Genomic DNA, 25,089 nt, shown 5'->3' on the forward strand with positions numbered 1-25,089 from the left:
AGTGAAAGAGACAGCAATTGAGGGAGTGATATCAATAGAGACAGAGACTGAGGGACAGATAACGAGAGAGTAAGACTGAGACTGAGAGACAAATATTGAGAGAAAGAGAGAGAGAGACAGCGAGTGAGGGAGAGAAATCGAGTGAGTGAGAGACAGAAACTGAGGGACAGAGTCTGACCCTCAGTCTCTGACCCTCAGTCTCTGTCCCTCAGACTCTGTCCCTCAGCCTCTCGGGGAGAGAAGAAGAGGAAGTGAAAGGTGCTGACGTGGTTTCTCTGGGTCAGACCATTTACAAACTGAGGAACAGGCAGTGAGACTCTCACAGGCTGCAGCTTTATAAAGCAGAGCCCAGTGAAGGGAGAGTTTATCAGTAACCAGGCACAGGGACACGAGCACACACCATGATTTCAGCCATCCAGCTGCTCTGGCCTCTGGCATTCTGCATCGCAGGTACAAATCTCTCTCCTTCCACCTTGAATATTTCCCTGCTCTCCATTTCAATCCAATTCTCCTGACTTGTGATTGAAGGGAAAATGCTGAAAGGAGAGGAACAGTCAGTGTCTCCAACAATATCTCATTGTACAGCCTCTTTCTGTGACAGTTCTTACTTCACTCTGTTTCTCTATTACCCCTCAGGTATCAATGGAGAAATCATCATGACCCAGACTCCCCCGGTGCTGTCAGTGAGCCTGGGCCAGACCGCCACCATCACCTGTACAGCCAGTCAATCTGTTAGCAGTTACGTGAGTTGGTATCAACAGCGAGAAGGACAGAAACCGGCTCTGCTGATCTACAGTGCATCAACTCGATTCACAGGAGTATCCGACCGATTCACCGGCAGTGGATCTGGGACAAGATTCACCCTGACAATCAGCAATGTTCAGAATGAGGATGTCGCTGATTATTACTGTCAGCAATATGGCAGCTATGCTAGACACAGTGATACAGAGCCTTACAAAAACCCCAATACACACAGCACCACCTCCTGTACTGACACATCCCACAGTTTTATATAATATATAATAATGGACACACAGTCCCACCTCCTGTACTGACACATCCCACAGTTTTATGTAATATATAATAATGGACACACAGTCCCACCTCCTGTACTGACACATCCCACAGTTTTATGTAATATATAATAATGGACACACAGTCCCACCTCCTGTACTGACACATCCCACAGTTTTATATAATATATAATAATGGACACACAGTCCCACCTCCTGTACTGACACACCCCACAGTTTTATATCATATATATTAATGGACACACAGTCCCACCTCCTGTACTGACACACCCCGCAGTTTTATATAATATATAATAATGGACACACAGTCCCACCTCCTGTACTGACACATCCCACAGTTTTAAGAACATAAGAACATAAGAAATAGGAGCAGGAGTAGGCCATCTAGCCCTTCGAGCCTGCCCCGCCATTCAATAAGATCATGGCTGATCTGTCGTGGCTCAGTTCCACTTTCCCGCCCTCTCCCCATAACCCTTAATCCCCTCTCTTATCAAGAACCCATCAACCCGCTTCTTAAAAATATTTAACGAGGCAGCCTCCACCACTTCAACGGGCAGAGAATTCCAGAGATTCACCACCCTTTGAGTGAAGAAGTTCCTCCTCAACTCCGTTCTAAACCGCCTCCCCTTTATCTTGAGGCTGTGCCCCCTAGTCCTACTGTCTTTTTTGAGCGGGAAGAGTCTCTCCACCTCTATCCTATCCATCCCATTCATCATCTTATACGTCTCAATGAGATCTCCCCTCATTCTTCTAAACTCTAACGAGTACAAGCCCAGTTTATTCAGCCTCTCCTCATAGCTCAATCCCCTCAACTCCGGTATCAGCCTAGTAAACCTCCTCTGCACTCCCTCCAGGGCTAAAATATCCTTGCGCAGGTGCGGCGCCCAAAACTGCACACAGTACTCCAGCTGCGGCCTCACCAATGCCCTATACAGCTGCAGCAAGACCTCCCTACTTTTATATTCAATCCCCCTCGCTATGAAGGCCAGCATCCCATTCGCCTTCCTGACCACCTGCTGCACCTGCAAGCTGGGTTTTTGAGACTCATGCACAAGGACCCCGAGGTCCCTCTGCACCGTCGCCTGCTGCAGTTTTTCGCCACGTAAGTAATAGTCCTTCCTACCATTCTTCCTACCAAAGTGGACCACCTCACACTTGCCAACATTAAATTCCATTTGCCATTTCCTGGCCCATTCGCCCAGCCTATCTAGATCCTTCTGCAGACTCTCCACACCCTCCGCACAATTTGCCTTTTAGATAATATATAATAATGGACACACAGCACCACCTCCTGTACTGACACATCCCACAGTTTTATATAATATATAATAATGGACACACAGTCCCACCTCCTGTACTGACACATCCCACAGTTTTATATAATATATAATAATGGACACACAGTCCCACCTCCTGTACTGACACATCCCACAGTTTTATATAATATATAATAATGGACACACAGTCCCACCTCCTGTACTGACACATCACACAGTTTTATATAATATATAATAATGGACACACAGTCCCACCTCCTGTACTGACACATCACACAGTTTTATATAATATTTAATGAACACAAGAAAGGAAACTGAACAAATTATTTGCACTGTCCACTACACACTCCAGTCCCTGTGGTGTCCACCACTCGCTGGAGGCCTCGAGTTTCCCTCTTACTCTCCATGTCCACATATGAAGAGCAGCTGAAAGATTTATCATCTCAAATTAGAATTCTCAACTCTCCCAACAAAACACAGAGATACTGAGAGAAACAGAGAGAGAGAAACAGTGAGAGAGAAACAGTGAGAGAGAAAGATGAGTGAGTGAGTCAGAGACAGAGGTTTTTGTACAGCTCCTCCACTGGAAGCTGTCAGTGTGCTCTCCGTTTGCTAAAAGAACCAAACTCAGACTGAGTAAGTAAAGCCCAATCCTCCATTATTAACCCTTTCAATGCTGAAACTTTCTCAAACACAAATACTGAATAGTTGAAGGTGTTAGTGAGGAAGCTGCAGTCAATGAAATGGTTGATTGAAGAACACTGTGTAGAACAGGGAGTCCAGCTGTATTTCTTTCCTTCCATTCCCCCCTTTAAGCAGCAAGATATAAGTAAGCAGCTTTTACCCACCGTGTGGAGGAGATCTGGACGTTTGCAGACTGTGTTCACATTCCTGCAGCATGGACTGAAATCACTCTCTAGACTCCTGTCAGTCTCAGTGTGACACACACAGGCAGAGTTTGATGTGAAGTTGAACTCTCTGTCTCACTCTCTGATATAACTGATCACAGCAGCAGCACAGTCAGACACCGAGGTGCCACCTGCCCCAGCTTTCACTCTGCTCTCTCCACTCCCTGCTTATCTCTTGCTGAAGTTCTGATGACAAACAGCCACAGCAGGGCTCACAATCCAGTGGCTTCAGTGTTCCAGGCTTTTGGGGAGACTTTCTGTTACTTTCTCTTTGGGATGAGTTCATTCCGACATTTATCCCGGATCCAACATCACTGAAAATGCTAACTGTTTCACTGCATTGTGTGGGATCTTGCTGTGTACATGTTGTGACCAATCTCAGACAGGCTCCCTCATTTGTTAACTTCCTGAACCGGATCCCAATTTTGTTTTCCTCTGGGTGAGGAGTAATCAGCTGGAATCCCACCCTCCATTGGTCACAACAGGGTTCATTTAAAATGGATCCCTTCACCCGTGGAAACCTTACACAGTCCATGTAGTTTTTTATTAGCCATTGAATCCCTACAGAGGAGGATATTCAGTCCATTGACAGAATTACGAGGGACAGAGATAGGGTAGATATGAGGAAACTCTTCCCCTTAATCACAGAGGCAGCAGATTTTGAGAGACGTGAGGGAAATCTTTTCACCCGATTCTCCAAAAGAGCTTCTTACCCAGGCTCCCTGTAACCCTGCGCATTTACCATTGCTAACCCACCTAAAGAACACACTTGGGGCAATTTAGCATGGCCAATCCATTTCTCCAAATGGCCTATTCCTGTTCCTATTTTCTGTGATTCTATGCAGACCAGCATTTATCACCCATCCCTAATTGCCCTGGTGAAGATGGTGCTGAGGTGGTGGAATAAGTTCTACTCCAATGAGTATCGGCCCAACTTGCTCAAGCTTTCCTCATAAGACAACCCCTTACTCGGTGGAATCAGCCGAGTGAACCATCTCTGAACTCTTTCCAATTCTCCTATATCTTTCCTTAAGTAAGGAGATCCTAATTGTCCACAATATTCTAAGTGTGATTTTCCCAATCTGCTTTAGCAAAACATCCCTCCTTTTATACTCATCCTCATTGGAATGAAGAGCAACATTCCATTTGTCTTCCTAATTCTTTTCTGTTCCTGGATGCAAAGACACCCAGATCACTGGATAGAATTTCTCCAGTTTACTAGTATTCTGCTCTATCCTCCTGCCAAATTGGACAAGCTCACATTTTCCCAAATTATTCTCCATCTGTCAATGTTTTCTCACTCACTGAACCTATCTCTATCCCTTTTCAGACTCTCTATCCTCCTCACAACTTGCATTTCTACTTTTCATTTTATCATCAGCAAGTTTAGTGACATTACTCTCATTCCCTTCATCCAGCTCATTAATATAGATTGTAGAGTTAAATCCCAAACAACAACCATCTTCCTTTGTTCCGGGTATAACTCCAACCAGCGGAGAGTTTTCTCCTGATTCCCATTGGCTCCAGTTTTGCGAGGGCTCCTTGATGCCACATTTGCTCAAATGCTGCCTTGATGTTAAGGGCAGTCTCTCTCACCTCACCTCTGGAGTTCAGCTCTTTTCTCTATGTTTGAAACAAGGCTGTAATGAGGTCAGGAACTGAGTGACCTCAGTGAACTGAGCCTTGGTGATTATTTTCCAAATGTCGCTGGATTCCGGGGAAGTGCCGGAAGATTGGAAAACGGCTAATGTTACGCCGTTGTTTAAGAAGGGTGGCAGGCAAAAGGCAGGGAATTATAGGCCGGTTAGTTTAACGTCTGTTGTAGGTAAAATGTTAGAATCCATGATCAAGGAGAAAATAGCGAGGCATCTTGAGGAGAATTGTTTGATCGAGCAGACGCAGCACGGTTTCGTTAAGGGGAAGTCATATCTGACGAATTTATTGGAATTCTATGAGGATGTGTCTTGTGCGTTGGATAGAGGAGAACCGGTGGATGTGGTGTTTCTTGATTTTCAAAAGGCATTTGATAAGGTGCCTCACAAGAGGTTGTTGCAGAAGGTTAGGGGGCATGGAGTTGGGGGTAGGGTGTTAGCATGGATAGGGGATTGGCTGTCAAATAGGAGGCAGAGAGTTGGGGTCAATGGGTGCTATTCGGATTGGCGGTTGGTGACTAGTGGAGTGCCCCAGGGGTCGGTGCTGGGGCCTTAGCTATTTACCATTTATATGGATGATCTGGAGGAGAGAACCGAGTGTATGGTGTCGAAATTTGCTGATGACACCAAGATTGGTGGAACGGCAAATTGTGCAGAGGGTATGGAGAGTGTGCAGAAGGATCTAGATAGGCTGGGCAAATGGGCCAGGAACTGGCAAATGGAATTTAATGTTGGCAAATGTGAAGTTGTCCACTTTGGTAGGAATAATGGTAGGACGGACTATTACTTACATGGCAAAAAACTGCAGCATGCTACGGTGCAGAGGGACCTCGGGGTCCTTGTGCATGAGTCGCAAAAACCCAGCCTGCAGGTGCAGCAGGTGGTCAGGAAGGCGAATGGGATGCTGGCCTTCATAGTGAGGGGGATTGAATATAAAAGTAGGGAGGTCTTGCTGCAGCTGTGTAGGGCATTGGTGAGGCCGCAGCTGGAGTACTGTGTGCAGTTTTGGTCACCGCACTTACGCAAGGATATTTTGGCCTTAGAGGGAGTGCAGAGGAGGTTTACTAGGCTGATACCGGAGTTGAGGGGGTTGAGCTATGAGGAGAGGCTGAATAAACTAGGCTTGTACTCGTTAGAGTTTAGAAGAATGAGGGGAGATCTCATTGAGACATATAAGATGATGAATGGGATGGATAGGATAGAGGTGGAGAGGCTCTTCCCGCTCAGAAAGGACAGTAGGACTAGAGGGCACAGCCTCAAGATAAAGGGGGGGCGGTTTAGAACAGAGTTGAACATAGAACATAGAACATTACAGCGCAGAACAGGCCCTTCGGCCCACGATGTTGCACCAACCAGTTAAAAAAAAACAATGACCCTCTAACCTAAACCAATCCCTTTCCATCCATAAACCTATCCACGGATCTCTTAAACGCCCCCAAACTAGGCGCATTTACAACTGCAGCAGGCAGGGCATTCCAATCCCTCACCACCCTCTGGGTTAAGAACCTACCCCTGACATCCGTCCTATAACTACCCCCCCTTAATTTAAAGCCATGCCCCCTCGTGCTAGCTTTCTCCATCCGAGGGAAAAGGCTATCACTGTCCACCCTATCTAAACCTCTAATCATCTTATATGTTTCAATAAGATCACCTCTAAGCCGCCTTCTTCACTCAAAGGGTGGTGAATCTCTGGAATTCTCTGCCCGTTGAAGTGGTGGAGGTTGCCTCGCTAAATATTTTTAAGACGCGGGTTGATAGGTTTTTGATAGGCAAGGGGATTAAGGGTTATGGGGAGAGGGCGGGAATGTGGAACTGAGACATGACAGATCAGCCATGATCTTACTGAATGGCGGGGCAGGCTCGAGGGGCTAAATGGCCTACTCCTGCTCCTATTTCTTATGTTCTTATGTTCTTGTGATCCTGGAGGAACACAAACTGAGTGTCAGTGAGCAGATTATTGCTGAGTAAGTGCTGCTTGGTATCACTCTGGATATGTTCAGATCACATTGCTGATGATCGAGAGTAGACTGATGGGGTGGTTATTGTGCGGATTGGATTTGTCCTGTTTTTGTGCACAGTTCATAACCGGGTAATTTATCACAATGTTGGGTTGATGCCAGTGTTGTAGATGTACTGGAACAGCTTGGCTAGGGACACGGGAAGTTCTGGAGCACAAGTCTTCAGGACCTCCGGAGGAGGTCGAGATGGATCATCCACTCGGAACTTCTGGCTGAAGATTGCTGCAAATGCTTCAGCCTTATCTTTTGTACTGATGTGCTGGGTTCCTCCATCATTGAGGATGGGGATATTTGTGGTGCCTCCTCCTCCAGTGAGTTGTTTAATTGTCCACCACCATTCACAGCTGGATGTGACAGGACTGCAGAGCTTAGATCTGATCCATTGGTTGTGGGATGGTTTAACTCTGTCTATCACTTGCTGCTTCTGCTGTTTGGCACACAGTCTCTGTGTTGTAGCTTCACCAGGTTAACACCTCATTTTTCAGTATGCCTGTTGTTGCTCCTGCCATGTCCTCCTGCACTCTTCATTGAACTGAAAGCAGCAGAGAATCCACAGAAACAGACTGATGTTTGTCTGATGTGTCTGTGTGTTTATTAGTTGTGACTGAGCAGATAGCAAGAGTTTCAGCAGCAACAAAGATGTTTCTCTAGTTCACCTCCCACTTTCCCCATCCACTTCCAAAATCCTTATGGGGAAAGGGCCAGCACCTGTCATATCCCCCCGCTAAACTACAGGCCTCCCATCTTTCAGATGAGACAATCTGATATCTGCCCTCTCAGGGGGTGTAAAAGATCCCATGGTACTATTGGAAGAAGAGCAGGGGAATTCACCCCAGTGAACTGGTCAATATTCATCCCTCAATCAACATCACTACAAATCTGCTTATCTGTTCTTTCCCACTCGGCTTCCGGGGTCTTGCTGTGCACAATGAGCTGTAAAACACATTGGGACATTCTGAGGTGCTGACAGGTGCTATAGAAATGTAATTCTGTCTTTGAGCTTGGAGACTCCTGATCCTGACTCTCACCCGTTCTCCACACACTCGCACCCTCCAGAGTTCATGGGGTCATTCGGAGCAGTGACCCTGTCTGACCCCTGGACACTGAGACTAATTCTAACCTCACCCTTGACCTCAGCCCAGTGCTGGGCTGTAAGATTTGAAATGAAATCTAGAAGCTTCTACACCAGCCAGTGGGAATCCTGTGTGAAGTGTGTTGATCCCAAGTCTGCTCCAATGTTCTGGGATAAAGTTCTCCTGATCTGTGTGTGATCTGAGGTTTGTTGATGCTCAACCTGTTTCCCCCAGACAGACTGAGCAATAGTTCCAGCTTCCTGATTGGTTAACACTCTCTTAAAGGGACACTGTGTCTTTAAATACTCTCACTATTAACCATTTCAGTGCTGAATTTCTAGTAACCTTCTTTACAAATGTTTCAGTAACATTGTAAAATGATTTAACCAGCTTCAAATCAAACCTTTACACTCAGACACTGAACTAATTTGAAATCGAATGTGCCACTTTCCCTTGGATTCCATCAGCTTCTGGTTGTAAAAAGCATTATCCATCCTCCAGTCCACCCACACCACACCTGCAGCCACAGAGGATTGGAAAATAATGGCCAGAATCTCTGCTATTTCTTCCCTTGCTTCACTTCGCATCCTGGGATACATTTCACCCGGGCCTGGGAATTTCTCCATTTTAAAAGATGATAAACACATTAATATCTCCTTGCTCACTATCATTATCCCATTAATTAGTTCACAATCCCGCCCCTCCTGAACTACAATGTCAACTTTGTCCCTCCCACTTGTGATATTTGATGTAAATTATTCATTAAGAACCACCTATATGTCTTCTCTCTCCACACACAAGTTATCTTTTTGCTCTCAAATTCGCCCTATTTAATCCTTAGTTATTCTCTTTGCAATGTCCCACGCTATTGCTTGATGAACAAATCTGTCCTGAACTCTATCTCCAGCTCAAATATCCTCCCACTGCTCTGACACTGATTTACCTTCAAGTTGCTGTTTCCGGTTTATTTTGGAAAATTCCAGTTTGCTGAAATTGGCCTTTTCCCAATTTAAAATGTTTACTCTTGATCGATCCCTCCCCTTTTCCATAGCTACTCTAAATCTATTATGATCATTATTACCCAAATGCTCTCTCACTGATATACCTTCCACATGCCCAGTTTCATTCTCTAAAACTGCTAAAACTGCCCGTTCTCTTGTTGGGATTGTTCCTTACGGGTTAAAAAAGTTCCCCCGGAATGGATTTTCAGAATTCTGCAACATTGAAACATTGACATTGATTTGATCCCAGTTAATATTTGGGATGTTGAAAGCCTGAAAATGGCAGTGATTAAAATTCCTTCTCTTCTCTTCCAGCCCGTGAGAATTCACAACCCACGCTGACCCTGCTGCCCCCCTCCCCGGAGGAGGTCAAGACCAAGGGCACTGCCACTCTGGCGTGCCTTGCCGATCACTTCTATCCCGATGAGGTGGAGGTGAAGTGGAAGAAGGATGGTGCAGCCATTTCCAACGGGGTTCAGACCAGCAACTACCTGCGAGCTTCGGACAACACCTACAGCGTCAGCAGCCTGCTGACCCTCTCTGGCTCCGACTGGGAGTCCAACGCTCGCTTCTCCTGTGCCCTCACCCACGTGAGCCTCTCCTCTCCCCTCAGCAAGAGTGTCAGGAGTTCAGAATGTGCCTAGAGTGTTAGAGACAGTCCACAGAGGAGACACAACTTGGAATAGAACAGGGGTGAGCTGGGAGGACAAAGGTCACTGTCAGCATTGAATTACAACTCTCTTCCTTCTTGGGACTGAGTCTGAGACACTTCTGAGGGTCAGGGGTTAAAGAACATTGTTGGGATATTGTAGAGGGAGCTTTACTCTGTATCTAACCCTGTGCTGTTTCTGTCGTGGGAGTGTTTGATGGGGACAGTGTGGATTTGTGATAACAAGTAAAACATCTCGAAGATGCTGAAGACTGTCAGCTGTACAGAAATAATGTGACCCTCTGAAGTATCTGCTTCAGTAAACCAGACCTCCTTCCTGCTCACCCTGCAGTTACAATTGAAGCTTTAGTCACTGTTTAAAGGGACAGGATTCTCATGTTATTGAGAAAATCTCCACAAGTGTTTTAATAAACCTCCATTCTCCCTGTGAATTTCTCCAGCTTCCTCTGGCTGGGCTGTTTATTCAAGTCTTTTTTCTGTCAATGTCAATGTGTAAAAGGTAATAAACATTAAGAATATTCAGTATATGTCTGGTGAGTGCTTTGGAAATGTCCCACCTCCCCATCAGCTGATTGGCTGCATTTCACCAAGTGATTGTCCTGATTGGTTGCTTGGCCTGTCAATCAATGACACAGTAAGAAGTCTCACAACACCAGGTTAAAGTCCAACAGGTTTATTTGGTAGCACAAGCCACTCGCTTTCGGAGCGCTGACCCTTCATCAGGTGAGTGGGAGTTCTGTTCACAAACAGGGCGTTTAAAGACACAAACTCAATTTACAATTTTGTCTTTAAATGCCCTGTTTGTGAACAGAACTCCCAATCCCCTGATGAAGGGACAGCGCTCCGAAAGCGAGTGGCTTGTGCTACCAAATAAACCTGTTAGACTTTAACCGGATGGTGTGAGACTTCTTACTGTGTTTACCCCAGTCCAACGCTGGCATCTCCACATCATAATCAATGACTCATCAGCAGAAGATTGGATTCAAATCCAATGATCAATCATTTGAAAATGATCAGTTTGATCTGGAATCTCTTGAGTGACAAGATTGAAAACAGAAAAGAAACTGAAAGTTGCTGGGATTAAACCATCACAATCACAATTCTCCATCCCATATTCACCACCTCCCACTTGACCTTACCATCTCACGTGGTCCCACTACTCCCATAGTTTCAAAGAGTAACTCTTGGTGATGGACATTGAATTCCCCACCCAGAGTACATTCTGTGTCCTTACCACCCTCAGTGCTTCCTCCAAGTGGTGTTCAACATGGAGGAGAACTGATTCATCAGCTGAGGGGGGGACGGTATGTGGGAACCAGAGGAAGTTTCCTTGTCTGTGTTTGACACGGTACCAAGAGACTACATGGAGTCTGGAATGTTGTTGAGGATTCCCAGGATAACTCCCTCCTGACTGTATCCCACTGTGCCTTCTGTGCTGGGAGATTGGAGGTAGTGAACACGGTTCCCCATTTTCTCCCGTCTCAGTAACAAACATCCAGCTGCTCGAACTGGTACAGTAAAACGGTATTGACCGTTTCCTGGTGTCAGGTGTAGTGAGTGAGAGGTAAAAATTTAAACTGGGGACTCAAAATGTCACTCAGTGAATTTTTCAAATACTTAGAAAGGTGAAAATCAATTAATTTGCTACAAATTGCTGAAGCTTTCATCCAGGAGGGAGAATGAGAGAGAGGAGAGAAAGACAGAAGCAGAGAGAGAGAGAGAGAGAGTGACAGACCGAGAGGGCTCCCCTCGGGGGGTTCCTGAGCAGTGACAGGCAGGGACTGAGGAAATGGGAGTTTCAGCCGTTTAGATAGTTCCTGTCGGTGTCAGTCTCCAAGATTCCTCCCACCCCCTCCACTGCTAGTGTTTTTATTAGTTTTGAGTCTGAAAGTTTAATGTTGTTCAGAGAATTGTTCCCGTCTCAGTAACAAATATTCCGCTGCTTCTTTCACTTCCTCTGTTGGTTACGTTTCAATCTTCCAATCTGACAGTCTTTGGGAAAATATTTCAAAATATATATCCCCCCATACATATTTTGAAATATTTTCCCAAATTTTTGACTGTTGGGTTTTTAGTTCCTGCCATTATAATTTTGACATTATCTTCCAAAGGGAATTCCTCGAATTCTGTGCAATGTTCACATGAAAAGGAGAAAGAAAGGATCCAAGGCTGCTCCAGAGGCAGATTAGCTGCACCCAATGTTGTCCATGCAAATCCCATTCATAAGTAGGGACACATCTGCCATGGAATGTGAGAGAAGAGTTGCCAATACAAACTTCTTTTCACTATGGTTGATTTCCCAGATTGAATAATCTCCTTGAATCTGATTTCCAACCAAGTTCCACCACGGGGACAATTCTTCCAAGTTCACCACATGACTGAACATTTGAGCAGCTGGTTCATGGCTCCAGGGACATACAGGTCACTAATTGCTCACTAGGACACTGTAGTTTCATTACCTTTCCCATAGATAATTAGGCAGCACAAAGAAGATGCTACATTATTTTCAGTTTGCAAGATTCTCCCAAGTCCATCCTCCCCCACATCCTCCCCCACCCCGCTGCTCTCTCTGCTGTTTTTCTCTTTCACTCCCGGGCGCTCTGTTTTAGGTTTTTTTCTAACTGCACATGTGCAGTTCAGAGCTCCGATCGTTCCGGCAGTGCTAAGCCCCGCCCACAGCACGGATCGGATTGAAGCCGGTAAGAAGCGTATGGGCTCGCTGCACAGACGATTCCGGGCTCGGATCCATATTACGCCCGGATCTGGCCCTTCGGCTCCGATTGGTAAAATCGGGCCCAGTGTGAACTCTTTGCAACAACAGCTTAAACTTTCAGATTGCTGAATCCATTCCCCCCTCGAGCAGAATGCACCTTGTGTTTTTATTTCCAGAGATCCACAAATGGTACAAGGTTGGCAGCAACGTTAAGACTCTGAGAAGTGATCTGAAGGTTTTTATTCCCACACCATGGTCATGGTTTAGAACCAGATGGCACAGTGGTTAGCACTGCTGTCTCACAGCTCCAGGTACCTGGGTTTGATTCCCGGTTTGGGTCACTGTGAAGTTTGCACATTCTCCCCGTGTCTGTGTGGGTTTCCTTTGGGTGCTCCGGATTCCTCTCACAGTCAAAGATGTGTGGGTTAGGTTGATTGGCCATGCTAAATTGTCCCTTAGTGTCCCAGGATGTGAAGGTTAGAGAGATTATTGAGGTAAATGTGTGGGATCGTAGGGATAGGACCTGGGATGGGATTGTTGATGGTGTAGATTCGATGGGCTGAATGGACTCCTTCTGCACGATAGGGATTCTATGGAAAATGATTTAACCCCTTCAGGACCACTGTTATTTTCTACCTGGGGACAGGAAATCTGATATGGACACACTGTTCAATGAGAATCTGACCTTTCAGCAAGTGACCTCTGAGATACAAAGGTGTTATCTAAGATAAAGAATATGTGTTGTTAAACATGTGGCACTTTCAATCTGGATACAAAGCCACACACATCAGGAAGAGGGAGTTTCAATTTTGATATTGGAAATTATAATTCTTACAAAGTTTAAAGATTTGAGCTGTGGGTCCTGATAATGTTCTCAACAGGAAATGTTTATTTTAGAAGGTTTGACAACAATTGGCACAAATCCAAATGCTGAAAGCTTCTGTGCTGAAAGAAGAGTTTAAAATGTGTTTGTCTCTTCCCAAAATATAAACCCAAAAGTTTGATGGATGCAATTTGTGTCAAGATCCACACTGATGTTAAATGTGAGAGGATCTCAAAGCTCAGAATGGGAACATGGAACACTGGTTCTTAGTGGTGTAGATTTTCACTTTGGTATCCTGTGAGAAAAGTGTGTGAACCAGGGAGAAATAGTCCAGTCTTTGTGTGAACAATTAATACAGAATATTCATTCATGTAAAAAGAAAACAAAACACACAAACTCTATAATACACGACAATGCATTTAACTATATGCATTAACTGAGGGCTAGACACACACACTATTACATGAAGCTACCCCTTTGTTCTCAATCACCTATGTTTCCTGAACATTGAGATTTCCCTTTGTTCCAAAACAACATCCAATATTATGTAACTCTGAGCTAAATCCAGTGAATAATTATCACACACAGGTTATATGGCAGCATTCGGGAAACTTGTGTTCAGTTTCAGTGAAGGTGAAGCCTGCTACTTCTTTTCAGGAGACTGTTTGTGCAGCTGAGTGTGTGCTGATGTTAGCTGTGTCTGTGTCTGTCTCCTCTTTTCCCCAGTCATTGGGCTATGGATATATCATTCTTTCCCTTTGACGAACCCACCCTGTGAAATCGGCTTTGGGCATTTACATGTCCATTTCCTTATCCCTCCACTTCGAAGTTATCTTTTCTAAACCCCATTACTTTCCTTAATCACCTCAGTAAACACTTGCTACCTGATGATGGAACAGTACTCCGAAAGCTTGTGCTACCAAATAAACCTGTTGGACTTTAACCTGGTGTTGTGAGACTCCTTACTATTAATACTGCAATGAAGTTACTGTGAAAATCCCACAGTCGTCATACTCTGGTGCCAGTTCGGGTGCACTGAGAGAGAATTTAGCATCGCCAATGCACCTAACTCGCACATCTTTCAGACCATGGGAAGAAACTGGACCACCTGGAAGAAGCCCATGCAGACATGTGGAGAACATACAGACTCCGCACAGACAGTGACCAAAGCTGGGAATTGAACCCACGACCCGAGCACTGAGGCATCAGTACTAACCACTGTGCCACCATACTGCACCTTAAGTGATTGACAGTAGTGTTAACCCATTGGGGTTACTCAGCGACTTGGGAATGTGTGTACCCAGGTGAGGATCACGTGTGTACCAATTCTGAGGGAGCTGTCGTGGAACAAACCAAATTGGGGCTATCGTTTGTGTTTAAACAAACATCCGACTGTCTACTATTCTTCAGATATATGGAAAGTACTTTCTCCTTTCAATAAAGTTATCTTTCTTCCTTTTAATACACATTACCTTTCTTATATAATATTTTTATATATTATCAATTATCATATTCTTATCATTATTCAATAAAATGGTTGTTTTAACACAATACTTGTCCCAGTCGTTCATTCCTGTTACGTCCAGAGTCCGGTTCTGAACCTCAGTGAGACTCTGAAAGGAACTCTCACCGTTCCTTACATGAAAACACTTTATTGGACTGTAAAGTCCCTCCAGACAAACTGAACCAGATAAGTTACTAACTATTATCTGTGTAAAAGGCCCTGAGCAAATGATTCAGGGTCAGAGGTAGAGTTCGGGAAAAAGGACACAACACACAAACTATTGAAGAGACCTGAATTTAATAATCTGGCCATTTGCTGTGACATTGGAGCCAGACAGGGGGAGATAAGCAAAGACCCAGAGACAGAGAATGCCCCCCCCCCACCCCCAGCCCAGATCCCCCCCAACTCCCCACCCAGGACAAAGGACGGGTGGGTGTATTAGTGAGCGTATTAATGAGCTGCACAAAGTAGGAACACAGGATTAACACCATGATGACAGGCAGAGCTGGGAGTGAAGATACTGGGCCATTGAAAGAGAGGAGAAGAAGCTACATTGTAGAGTTGTGTAGACAGCTTCAGGAATTGAGGTCCGAGTTCACACAGCAGCAGGAGGAACGAGAAAGAACTGAGGGGGAGCGACTCCCCCAGGACATGCCGGAGTGAGGGATAAGGTCATGGTTAAGCTGGAACTGGAACACCTGGGATTTGTTTCAAATTTCAGCATGCGCAGTACGCTTTTATTTTGGACATTTATTTTACTGAATCTTTATTTAACCTGGTGAATCAATTGAGAGCCAATTCTCATTTACAACAACAACCTGACCAAGAGACAAATGCCGCAGTAACAGAAGTGACAAAATACAATTGAGTGAAAGACTAAAAACAGCCCAATACAAATTAGCAGTGAGAGAGAATTGATAGTTTAGTCAGTACAAGGATCAGTGAACAGAGATTTAACCTTTCAGTGAAAGGTTTCCATGGACAGGATGAGATTCCTATCTGCAGGATTACAGACTGACATTAATCACATCTTCTGCTTACAGATCCCTGACTCCTTTACGCTGACAAACTCTCATCGTGTGGGTCAGACCCTCACTGGTTATGTATTCAGTCCAAGGTGGGACACAATGTTAAACATCGACACTACCCCAGACCCAATGTCTCGGGTTGCGGTGGAGAGAACCCTGACCACAACCAGAAAGTTTCTGGAACAAAACAATCGAACAATCCCAAGGGGAAGGGGGCAGGTGAACCTGGTCACAGGAAAGACTAGGAAACTGGAGGATTCAGTGAGAAATGGAGGGGAGATGGTGAGAATGCAGAATAAATGGAGGGAAGTAGGGAGGGTGACAGCAGCTGGTGAAACTGTTCCAGTTGAATAGTTAGTCTGTGTATTTGATGTTATCAGAGACTGTTGCTGTCCAAAGTGGTACAGATGCTGATTGTAATAACTGGAGGAGACTGGATTTGGAAATAACTAACTAAAGGCTTTATTGACGAGAAGAACTATTTACAATGAAGGGTTTAACAACACAACCACACAGGTCTACTCCCAACAACATCCTGACCCCAACTGAAGCCTCCAGTCCCAGGAATGATCACTCTCACTCCCGATTGGCCCAGGTTCACATCCTCACACTCCATTGGCTCCGGCCTGGTCATGTGGCCTGTGAAGGACTGCCCCTTAAAGGGACCAGGCTCACACACTCCTTCCCCCGGAACATCTTGGACTCCCTGTGATAAAACAAAAAGTACAACAGTTAACACACAGGCAGAGAAACAACAATATTACAGAAGGGACACCAGGGAAAGACAGTTCATAATGTCAGCTGGTCCAGAGATTTCTGGAACCTTGCAGAACACTGCAACTCTATCAGGGGCACTTCAGCAGCCATCGATACAGGATCCACTGATGGGGTGGATGTACTAACCACCTCTGGAGCTAGGCCCTGGACGGCCCTTTCCTCAGCCTTACCCACCAAAGCCAGAGGCTGCCTTGGCCTCATCGTAGACATGGAGCTATCTTGTTCAGAGGCTGGTACACACAAACTGGATGCAGGATCCAAGTGTCCATCTCCTGGAACTGGCTCTACTCTCTTGTGTAGGTAACCAACATGCTCTTTAACTCAACGGTCATACCTCCCGCAAATATGAGACTGGTCCTGTCATCTCCACAACTCTCCCTGGCACCCAGGCAGATCCACCATCCAAATTCCCTCTCAACATGAGGTTGCCATCATTAAACAATCTGTCCCCTTTCTGAGAGTCACGATACCCTTTCTGAGAGGCTTGCTGAGCCTCCACCCTCCCCGACAAATTTGGGAACATTAAATCTAAACAGGTACACAGGCACCGACCCATTAACAACTCTGCAGGCGTGACCCCGACATGACCCCAGTGATGGTGTGAGGTGTAGTGTTATAGGACAGCAAATAACTGGCCAATCGCAATGGCAGCGGTCCATGAACCTGCTTCACATGGAGCCTTGAACATCTGCATGGCTCACTCCACCAACCCATTCGAGGTAGGATGGTCGGGGACTGACCTGACATGACAAATATCATTAGACTTGACCACAGTCTGAAATTCATCAGCGTGAATGCTGCTCCGTTGTCTGATAGCAACACTTCAGGAAGACCATGGATCACAACGATCTGCCTCAGTTTATCAATGGTAAATGGAGGCTGTGATGGGTCTCATGAGCTGATCGTCCAGCCACTTGGAATGGACATCGACTAACACCAGGAACATCTGTCCAAATCCTACATGAAGCCGTGACCAAGGGAGCATGTTCGCTGGTAGAGGTAACGCTTGCTGAGTCGGATAACTCTCACACGGCCCAACCATTTGTTCAATGTCTCTGTCAATGCCAGGCCACCAGACATAACTACTGGCCAACACTTTCATTCTGCTCTAGCCAGGATGGGCATCATGTGACTGTTGGAGCAATGGCCATTGCCCAGGGGGTCATACACTGACACAAACCCCCCCACAATAGCACCTCATCTTCACAGGGTATCTGGTCCCTACAATGTAAATACAGCTTCATTTGCTCTGCCTTGTCAAAGTGCCACCAGGTCAGTACCATTTTCTTACCATTTGCTAACACCAGCTCCCTATCTGTCCACATCTGGATGTGGGCTGCTGAGACAGGCAGAGGCCAAATAATGCAGAGCCAATACTATCTCCTGTGGAACAGGTGGTGACGGTGTGGTCTGTGGTAGCGGCAGGCAGCTCAATGCATCTGTATTTGAGATCTGTGTTCCCGGCCTATGCTGGAAGGTTTAGCTGTTTGGTGCCAGCAGCAATGCCCATCTCTGCACCCTGGCAGAGGCAATAGGTGGCACTGGCTTAATGTCCTGGAAAAGCCCTAACAATGGCTTATGGTCTGACACGATGGTGAAATGTTGCCCATAAACATACTGGTGAAATTTTTCACTCTGTGCATAACTGCTGGGCTTTCCATGTCAATTTGTGAGTACATTTTCTCAACGTCTGACAAAGTCCTTGAAGCAAATGAATTTAGCCTCTCCGCCCCATCTGCCATTCCATGGGATAGAACTGCTCCAACTCCATATAGCATCATAGAGTTACACAGCACAGAAACAGAACCTTCAGCCCACCATGTCTATGCTGACTACCCAATATCAATCTATACTAATTCCTTTTACCAGTACTTGGTCCATAGCTACTGTGCCTTGGTGATTGAAGTGCTTGTCCAGATGCTTCTTAAATGTAGCGAGAGTTCCTGCCTCCATCACCCTCTCAGGCAGCGCATTCCATATTTCCACCATTCTCTAGGTCCGAAATTCTTTCTCAGATCTTCTCTTAACCACTTCCTCCTCACCTTAAACCTATGCCCTCTGCTCTTAGACATCTGTGCCATGGGGAAAACTCTTTTATGATCTAGCCTATCTGTACCTCTCATAATTTTGTCCACCTCAATCAGATCCTCCCTCTGCTCCAGGGAAAACAAACCCAGCCTATCCAGTCTCTCCTCACAGCTGAAAGTTTCCATCCCAGGCAACATCCTGGTGATTCTCCTCTGCACCCTCACCAGTGCAATCACATCATTCCGATAGTGTGGTGACCAGAACTGCGCACAATATTCTATCTGTGGCCTAACCAATGTTTTATGAAGTTGTACCAAGATTTCCCCCCTCCCATATTTGAATTCACCTCGCTCATGAAGGCAAGCATTCCGATTGCCTTCTTCACCACACTATCTCCCTGTGCTGCCACCTTCAGGAATCTATGGACTTTACACCAAGGTCCCTTTTCTCCCCAATACTCCCTCAGTGCCGACAGCTCATTGTGTAAATCCTATCCTTATTAAATCTCCCAAAATGCATCACCTCACACTTATCAGGATTAAATTCCACGTTTCATTGTTCTGTCCACCTTCTCCATCCCCAAAATGTTCACCCAGCGACACTTCAACAACTTGCCTGACTTCATTCCCGAGGATTAGGTCGATGTACTGACATGAAGAGCTCTCCTGGAATCACTTTACAAATTCCATCCTGTCTCATCATAGAATCATAGAATCCCTCCAGTGCAGTCCATTCAGCCCATCAATCCTACACCAACAACAATCCCATCCAGCCCTGTCCCCATGGTCCCATGTATTTACCCTGTTAGTCCCTCTGACACTAAGGAGCAATTTAGCATGGCCAATCAATCTAACCTGCACATCGTCGGACTGTGGGAGGAAACCAGAGCACCCAGAGGAAACTCACACAAACACAGGGAGAACATGCAAACTCCACACAGGCACCCGATGCCAGAATTGACCTTGGGTCCCTGGCGCTGTGAGGCAGCAGCGCTAAACACTGTACCACCGTACCACCCCTTTCACACTGAGGTGACTCTAGTTAATATTGGTGAAGTTGAAATCCCCGATTACTATCGCCCTATTCCTCTCACACGTCTCTGATTTGCCAACATATCTGCTTCTCTATCTCCCTCTGAGTGTTGGGAGGGCTGTAGTATAATCCCAGTACAATGATCACCCTTTATATTTCTCAACTCCACCCATATGGCCTCATTTGAAGAGAGCATTCCAAGACATTGTTCCTCATTATTGCAGTCTCTTTAATCTCTTACATCCTCTCCTACATCTCCCCAATCACGCCTGGAACTTCTATACCCTGGAATGTCGAGATTCCAGTCCTGTCCTTCTTTCAACCATATCTCAGTGATTACAACAATCTCATATTTCCACGTGCTGACCAACTCTCTAAGTTCATCTGCCTGACCAGACAGGCTCCTTGTATTAAAATAGATGCTGTTTAGCCTTCCAATCCTCCCATGTGCCTTATCAAACCCAAGTCTTCTCTGCCTGCTGGACTGACTGAGTTTTCCTTCTATATCTGACTGAACCTCACTCCCAACTGTACATCTACCGTGTGTTCACCCCCCTGTCAAAGTACGGAGAGGCGTCACAAGGATTCCGAATGGTTTGTTCGGGTCAAAGTGCAGGAGCAATGACGATGACTGTAAAGCTGGTTTGACTTTTACTAAATTTTCTTTCTGCCTGTCCCCACAATTCCATCACTGATGTTTGTTTAGAAGCTGGTGTGGGGGGCAGGGGAGGCCAGAGTTGTTGCTGAGTTCAGCAGGAACCTTCCAGTTGAGGAAGCCATGAGGAGGAGGCTGGTGATCAGGGAGTGGGGTGTCGGGGCTGACAATTGGAGGGGTGGGGGGTATTGAGGAAGCCATCGGGAGGCTAGTCTATTGGGGAAGGGGAGGTGGGGATGGGGAAGTCGGGGCCTGTGATCAGGGGAGTGGGGAATTAGGTTGGGGAAAACCATCGCGAGGCAGGGATGTGGGGGTGCTGATCCAGCAGACAGTGCTCAGGGGGAGGGATGGAGTTTGTATCGGGAGATGAAGACCATGGCTTTGATCTTCCCAATGTGTTTCCCAGTGAGCCTGGCTCCTCAGTCCTGACTGCTCTGAGCTGCTGTTCTTTTCACTGATTGGACAGTTATTGTTAGAGATTCAGACCACAGCACAAATCCCCAGTGTCAAAAATAACTGCAAAGACTGTCAGATCGGAAGATTGAAACGTAACCAACAGAGGAAGTGAAAGAAGGAGCTCAGAGCAGCTGGATGTTTGTTACTGAGACGGGAGAAAATGGTGAACCGTGTTCACTACCTCCAATCTCCCAGCACAGAAGGCACAGTGGGATACAGTCAGGAGGGAGTTATCCTGGGAATCCTCAACAACATTCCAGACTCCATGTAGTCTCTCGGTACCGTGTCAAACACGGACAAGGAAACCTCCTCTGGTTCCCACATACCGTCCCCCCCTCAGCTGATGAATCAGTTCTCCTCCATGTTGGACACCACTTGGAGGAAGCACTGAGGGTGGTAAGGACACAGAATGTACTCTGGGTGGGGAATTCAATGTCCATCACCAAGAGTTACTCAGTAGCACCACCACACACCGAGCTGGCTGGGTCCTAAAGGACATCGCTGCTAGACTGGGACTGCGGCAGGTGGGGAGGGAACCAACAAGAGGGAGAAACATACTTGACCTCACCCTCACCAACCTGCCTGTTACAGATGGATCTGTCCATGACAGTATCAGTGGGAGTGACCACCGCACAGTCCTTGTGGAGATAAAATCCCATCTTCACATTGAGGATACCCTCCATCATGTTGTGTGACACTACCACCGTGTTAAATGGGATAGATTTCAAACAGATCAAGGAACTCAAAACTGGGCATCCATGAGGCACTGTGGGCCATCAGCAGCAGCAGAATTGTACTCAACCACAATCTGTAACCTCATGGTCCAGCATATCCCCCACTCTACCATTACCACCAAGCCAGGGGATCAACCCTGGTTCAATGAAGAGTGCAGGAGGGCATGGCAGGAGCAACTGCAGATACGCTGAGAAATGAGGTGTTAACCTGGTGAAGCTTCAACACAGAGACTGTGTGTCAAACAGCAGAAGCAGCAAGTGATAGACAGAGTTAAACCATCCCACAACCAATGGATCAGATCTAAGCTCTGCAGTCCACATCAAGCCACGAATAGTGGTGGACAATTAAACAACTCAGTGGAGGAGGAGGTTCACAAATATCCCCATCCTCAACGATGGAGGAGCCCAGCACATCAGTGCAAAAGATAAGGCTGATACATTTACAACTGGGTACCACAAAGACTTTGTCTCCTGACAATAATCCAGCAATAGTCCTGAAGACTTGTGCTCCAGAACGTGTTACGCCCTGAGCCAAGCTGTTCCAGTACATCTACAACACTGGCATTTATAACATAAGAACATAAGAATTAGGAGCAGGAGTAGGCCATCTGGCCCCTCGAGCCTGCCCCGCCATTCAATAAGATCATGGCTGATCTGTCGTGGCTCAGTTCCACATTCCCGCCCTCTCCCCATAACCCTTAATCCGCTCTCTTATCAAAAACCCATCAACCCGCGTCTTAAAAATATTTAGCGAGGCAGCCTCCACCACTTCAACGGGCAGAGAATTCCAGAGATTCACCACCCTTTGAGTGAAGAAGTTCTTCCTCAACTCTGTTCTAAACCGCCCCCCTTTATCCTGAGGCTGTGCCCCCTAGTCCTACCGTCCTTTCTGAGCAGGAAGAGTCTCTCCACCTCTATCCTATCCATCCCATTCATCATCTTATACGTCTCAATGAGATCTCCCCTCATTCTTCTAAACTCTAACGAGTACAAGCCTAGTTTATTCAGCCTCTCCTCATAGCTCAACCCCCTCAACTCCGGTATCAGCCTAGTAAACCTCCTCTGCACTCCCTCCAAGGCCAAAATATCCTTGCGTAAGTACGGCGCCCAAAACTGCACACAGTACTCCAGCTGCGGCCTCACCAATGCCCTATACAGCCGCAGCAAGACCTCCCTACTTTTATATTCAATCCCCCTCGCTATGAAGGCCAGCATCCCATTCGCCTTCCTGACCACCTGCTGCACCTGCAGGCTGGGTTTTTGCGACTCATGCACATCCAGCAATGTGGAAAATTGCCCAGATATGTCCTGTATACTAAAAACCAGGATAGATCTATTCTGGCCACTTACCGCCTCATCAATCCACTCTCACTCACCAGTAAAGTGATTTAAATTGTTCACAGTTCTATCAAGCAGCACTTACTCAGCAATACCCTGCTCACTGACACTCAGTCTGGGTTCCACCAGGGTCACTCAGTTCCTGACCTCATTACAGCCTTGATTCAAAATGGACAAAAGAGCTGAACTCCAGAGGTGAGGTGAGAGTGACTGCCCTTAACATCAAGGCAACATTTGAGTGTGGCATCAAGGAGCCCTCGCAAAACTGGAGTCAATGGGAATCAGGGGGAAACTCTCTGCTGGCTGGAGTCACACCCAGCACAAAGGAAGATGGCTGTAGTTATTGGACTTTTACATTGAAATGTAAGTATTAGTGCCAAAAGTAGATTTACATTAACACTGCAATGAAGTTACCAGGAAAATCTCTTAGTCACCATGCTCCAGCGCCTGTTCGGGTACACTGAGGGAGAATTTAGCATGACCAATGCGCCTAACCAGCAGGTCATTCGGACTGTGGGAGGAAACTGGAACACCTGGAGGAAACCCAAGCAGACATGGTGAGAACATGCAAACTCCACACAGACAGTGACCCATGCCAAGAATCAAACCCGGGTCCTTGGCGCTGTGAGGCAGTAGTGTTAACGAGTGTGTCACCGTGCCATCCAATATGATGAGAAAATGCTTATGGTTAGCAGATTTCAATCTGAGATTGTTTTGGGACATCACTGCAGGAGTTCCTCAGGATCGTGTCTGAGACACAACCATCTTCAGCTGCTTCAGTAATGACCTTCAGAAGTGGGGATGTTCACTGATGATTACACAAAGCTCAGCACCATTCACAACTCCTCAGATATTGAAGCAGTAACATTCGTACCACACAAGTACCACGGAATCACCATCTCCAACAAGAGAGAATTTGAACACCTCCCCTTGACATTCAATGTCATTACCATCGCTGAATCCCCCACTGTAAAATCCTGTTGGTTCTGATTGACCAGAAACTGAACTGGACCAGCCTATAAATACTGTGTCTACAAGAGAAGGTCAGTGGATAGGAATCCTGCAGCCAGTAACTCACATCCTGACTCTCCAAAGCCTGTCCACCATCTACAAGGCACAAGTCTGGAGTGTGATGGAATAGTCTCCACTTGTCTGGATGAGTAGAGCTTCAGCAACACTCCAGAAGCTCAACATCATCCAGGACAAAGCAGCCCCACTTGATTGGCACCCCATTCACAAACATTAAATCCCTCCACCACTGTCGAACAGTGGCAGCAGTGTGTGCCATCTATAAGATGCCCTGCATGAACTCACCAAGGCTCCTGAGGCAGCACCTGAATTTATATAGCATCTTAGTGTACAACATAGCCCATTATGTTTCACAAAGCCGCATAAGAGGAATGGGGGAGGGGCTGGGGGTAGTTTAGGAAGAGAGATTGAAGACTTGGGTCGAAGGATGGAGTATGATGGGGAGAAAGATTTGGAGAGGGGGAGGGATTAAGGGTGGGAGGTCAGAGAGCAGGACCTGGGCATCTGAAGGCTCTGCTCTCAATGGTGGGATGAAGGAAGCAGCGATGAGCCGGGGAACAGAGTCAGCAGATGGAAGGTGAGGGAGAAATGTGAGTCTGGAGCAGGACACAGGGGTAGGGAGGAGTGAGGCCATGGAGGGAATTGGAGAGCTGTGAGGTCAGGGGCAATTGATCACTGAGGCCAGGGGTGACAAGTAAATGAAGTCCACACTTAAGGCCACACTTGGAATGCTGTGTACGATTCTGGTCACCCTGTTCTGGAAAGGATGTTATTAAACTAGAAACAGTGCAGAAAAGATTTCCTCGGATGCTACCAGGACTTGATTGTTTGGGTTATTAGGAGAGGCTGGATCGACTGGGACTTTTTTGTCTGGAGCGTAGGAGGCTGAGGGGTGACCTTACAGAGGTCCATAAAATAATGAGGGGCATAGATCAAATGGATAATTTATATCTTTTCTCGAAGGTAGGGGATTCTAAAACATCGGTTTAAGGCGAGAGGGGAGAGTTACAAAAGTGTCCAAATGGGCAATTTTTTCACACAGAGGTGGAACAAGCTGCCAGAGGTAGTAATAGAGGCGGACACAATTTTGTCTTTTTAAAATATTTAGGCAGTTACATGGGTAAGATGGGTATAGACGGATATGGGCCAAATGCAGCAACTGGAGTTAGGGCTTTAAAAAAAAGGGCAGCATGAACAAGTTGGGCTGAAGGGCCTGTTTCCTTGCTGTAAACCTCTATGACTCTATGAAATAAAGTGAGGGAGAAACTGAGAGGAATAGAGGGAGGGAGAATGAGAAGAGACAGAGTGTGAGACAGAAAGGACAAGAAAGGGAGACAGT

General features: G+C 46.3%; 1 gene segment (V, D, J or C); it reads left to right on the top strand.

Moving 5' to 3' along the window:
• Positions 1-401: 401 nt before the first annotated feature.
• LOC145348453 (Ig kappa chain V region Mem5-like) lies at positions 402-9,607 on the top strand. The segment is given in 4 exon segments: positions 402-450; positions 637-939; positions 2,909-2,947; positions 9,279-9,607. Coding segments are annotated over 4 exon segments (720 nt in total).
• Positions 9,608-25,089: the final 15,482 nt, after the last annotated feature.

The sequence above is a fragment of the Carcharhinus amblyrhynchos genome, chromosome 9, assembly GCF_965287045.1.
Source record: "Carcharhinus amblyrhynchos chromosome 9, sCarAmb.v2.hapA, whole genome shotgun sequence".
Taxonomy (NCBI): domain Eukaryota; kingdom Metazoa; phylum Chordata; class Chondrichthyes; order Carcharhiniformes; family Carcharhinidae; genus Carcharhinus; species Carcharhinus amblyrhynchos.